At 43.7% G+C, this 3,869-nt stretch overlaps 1 protein-coding gene across 1 annotated transcript in view; it reads right to left on the reverse strand.

The window, feature by feature from the left end:
* Window positions 1-3,698: 3,698 nt before the first annotated feature.
* Window positions 3,699-3,869, reverse strand: part of LOC308149772 (receptor-type tyrosine-protein phosphatase N2-like) — a gene marked incomplete at both ends in the record, with an annotated part of 180,364 nt that continues 180,193 nt past the window's right edge. The window contains one exon of the mRNA XM_080522662.1: window positions 3,699-3,770. Within this exon, the coding sequence (XP_080378788.1) occupies window positions 3,699-3,770 (72 nt within the window). The remainder of the gene's footprint in view (window positions 3,771-3,869) is intronic.

Below are 3,869 nucleotides of genomic sequence, written 5' to 3' on the forward strand. Positions count from 1 at the left end.
TCCTCAGTCAGAACACGGGTGTCTCTCTCTCTACTTTTACTTCAAGGATAGTGTGTGTGTGTGTGCGTGCATGTGTGGCTCTCTGCCTTCCAGAGATAAAGATTAAACAGCCTATATACCATTAGACTGTTTCAAAAAGGGCCTGATTAAATAAAGCCATGAAAAGAATATTTTTATATATTTTAAAATATTTTACTTTATCTGGATTAGTTATTCCAAAAAACCTACGGGTGATTTCATTAACGTTGATATACCTTGGGAGTTGTAGTAGTCCTGTGTGTGTGTGTGTGCGTGTACGTACGTAATGTGTGTCTGTACATACGTGTACATGTGCATGTGTGTGTACGTGTGTGTGTATGTGTGTGTGTGTGTGTATGGATGTGTACATGTGCATGTGTGTGTGTACGTGTGTGTGTACGTACGTAATGTGTGTCTGTACATACGTGTACATGTGCATGTGTGTGTGTACGTGTGTGTGTCTGTATGTATGTGTACATGTGCATGTGTGTGTGTACGTGTGTGTGTGTGTACGTACGTAATGTGTGTCTGGACATACGTGTACATGTGCATGTGTGTGTGTACGTGTGTGTGTGTGTGTGTGTACGTACGTGTACATGTGCATGTGTGTGTGTACGTGTGTGTGTGTCCATCTTCATCCTTACCCTAGTGTGATGCTCCCCTGCTCATCTGTGACTGTGGTCTCTGCTGTGCATCAGAACCTCAGAATGTGACTTCCAGGCAGATTTTTTAAAGTAGAAATATTGTATATGATAGGGGATCCGATTTTCTTTTAAATGGTTTGCTAAAATTGATGGCGCATTCTTAAACAGTTGTTTTACTCCATTTCGAGCTCTGCAGATGAAAATATACAATTAACCTTTAGTCTCAGTGAGATACAATCTCTTATCCATGTCACAGACCAGGTCAATTACGTATGTTTAAAATGTGTCAAAAAGACAAATATCGTTGTGAGAAGAATGACCCAAAAAAATCATCTTGGGACACAAGGTTGCAATACAATACTCCATTGATCATGGGACTTTATTCACACAAGTTTCCTTTTTCACTGATAGAACAAAAATATCTTCTGTTGGTTGTTAGACGAATATACATACTATGGTATGGTACACACCAGCCATCTCTTTCTAAGGAAACCAGGTTGAATGATTCATTAGGTGAAAGATCAAAGATGTTACAGCGAATGAGAGACCAGGGCTGGTCACGTTAGCATAGCTAGTTTCAGCTCTGACAGAAGAAAGGAGTTTAGGACCCTTAGAACAACAACATTATGCTTCCACTACTCTCACCTGAACAGAGGAACTGTCTGGTGACTGCAGCCTTGGCCAGGAGGTGATGTCATCAGACGGTGACCGACGTTCATCAGGTGTTTCGACCTAAACCGTAACACCCCAACACATCGCCAGTGGTGGCCAAATCACTGCCCATCTCCTCCTGGCTTCCAGCTCAACCCCTTCCCTTCTCTTCCATAACCAGCACCAAGGTCTTTCTGCTGCCCCCCCCCCCCCCCCCAACCCCTCAGCTGCTGTTTTCACTATTCAACCTTAGTGACTATTCTTTCAAAATGAATGGTTCGAAGGTCAAAATTATAATTATATCTATATCCTTGGCTTGGTTCATGAAATAGGGTACAACACGTTATAGTCTATACAACAAAATGCTGTTTTTAATTCAACATACCTGAAGTATTGATAATCTGCTGACAGAACTATTAAACTACTGTAGTTGTTCACTTGAGAAGGAGACATCCTTAGGCTTTAAAGGGGAAACACAACACACTAAAATAGGTCTATTTGGCTAACAACAGCTATCAAACAGCCATGCACTGTAGTCGCATATGCCGCACTCCTATACAACCAGATCATGTCAGTGGTCATTCATACAGGTCAGACATACCAACCAGAACACGGATGGACACAGTCGTCGTGACGCGGCCGTCGTGACAGTATGATAGGAGAGGTGAGTGTTATTGTTCCAGGGGTCTATTGAAAGCACAACTGTGAGTGACGTGAGTGAAGTGAACTGCGTGTTCTCTCGTAGTGCAGTCTGCAGGACTGTTCAAACACATGAAGGGCTATGTTTTAACGGAGTAAAAACCAGTCTTGGTGCAAACGGTGGTGCTTAGGGGGTGTGTGTCTGAAATACGAGTGCTATTTTCAAGGCCAGAATCTTTCAGCCAGCACCTGATGGCACTTGACCTGTTCGTTGTCATGGAAACGCCTCTGTTTTTACCCCCCACGTGAGCGCAGACCAAGAGAAATTTTGCCAGTTTACTGTGAAAAACTAATTGCCTATACGCTGCGTTTTGGGCTTGCGTCAGCACTGGCTGAAAAGAGAAACCCTACTGGATATAGCTGTATCCATTAGCAACAGAGTTGGACATGTTACATTGACCATTAAAATGGAAAGAATCAAGATTGATTACAACTCAAACAATATTATTATTATGTTCGCAGGCAACAAAACATAGTTACTGTCCTTTCAACTGTATCATAAATAGTTAATAAATGTCTCGAGAGCATTCATTTTATACGAGAGAAAGTAAAATGGCGAATATAGTATACTGCAGGGGAGGCTGGTGGAGGTAGAAATCAGAGGACGGGGCTCATTGTAATACATGGAACGGCATAAGGAACCCTGTCAAACACACCTGTGAGATTCCATTCCTCATTCTGTTCCATGCGTTACAATGAGCCCGTCCTCCGATTCCTACCTCCACCAGCCTCCCCTGGTCTACTGTCACGTTTGGTAACAAAGCTCTGAGACATTACTGAGACAAAGTATCAGCTAGTCACACCGCAGGCGTTTCTGCTACATCACAGAGCTGCTCCGTTTACACATCAGTCTCATACCATCGCACAAACACTTCATCTTACTGCTTTTAATAGAGGCAGGCATTAGTATACGGTACTTATCACTGACAGATCACAATATTGGCTGTTTACGACAACTACAGAATATTTGTCCAAGTCGCGTCGATCGAAAGACACACATATTGCTTGTATCATCATCATCATCATCATCATCATCATCATAATTACTCGAATCCTAAGCATCATTGTCAGGACTGATTTGACCCTTGTGATATACATGACATGGATAGGCCTACTACTGCTCAGAATACCGTATAACAAGACAAAGAAAATATGACATTGAAAATCAGGCTTGAAGATGTTCCATGATACAGATGTGGCAACCAAGGTCATATCATGTACAGACACACACACATACATACATAAATACATACGCACATACATACGTACTGGTATATAGAGATCTAAAAACAATATGTCTAGAATAAATATATTATAATCATTAATTCATTGAACAGAGAGAAACGGTGTCAGTCAGTCAAATGGTTTGAATGCACTGAATGTCGTCTGTACAGAGACACGCTCCGTTACTATGACAATAGAGGATTAGGTCACGCTCTCAGACACCAAACATCCACTACGACGGAAGAGAAGGGGGGAAGTGGAGGAGAGGGGGGGAGTAGAGGAGAGGGGGAGAGGAGGAAGAGGAAAGCAGGAGAGGAGGGTTGGAGGAGAGGAGGAGAGGGGGAGAGGAGAGGAGAGGAGACGGGGGGGAGTAGAGGAGATGAGGAGTGGAGGACAGGAGAGGGGAAGAGGAGAGCAGGAGAGGAGGACCCGGGGGACGCTTCTGGCTGAGGCTCGGCCGTCTCACTGCGGCAGAGCTTTGAGTATGGCGTTCACCTCCTCCGCAACAGCTGTCAATGCAAACTCAAACTGCTCCTGAGAGGTGGAGAGAGGGAGTAAGAGAGGGGGAGAGGGAGAGAGAGGGAGAAGAACAACACGTTGAAGGGAAGCGAGACAACATTCCTACAGCAACAT

The sequence above is a fragment of the Nansenia antarctica genome, assembly GCF_963989245.1.
Source record: "Nansenia antarctica genome assembly, chromosome: 2".
NCBI classification, from domain to species: Eukaryota; Metazoa; Chordata; class Actinopteri; order Argentiniformes; family Microstomatidae; genus Nansenia; species Nansenia antarctica.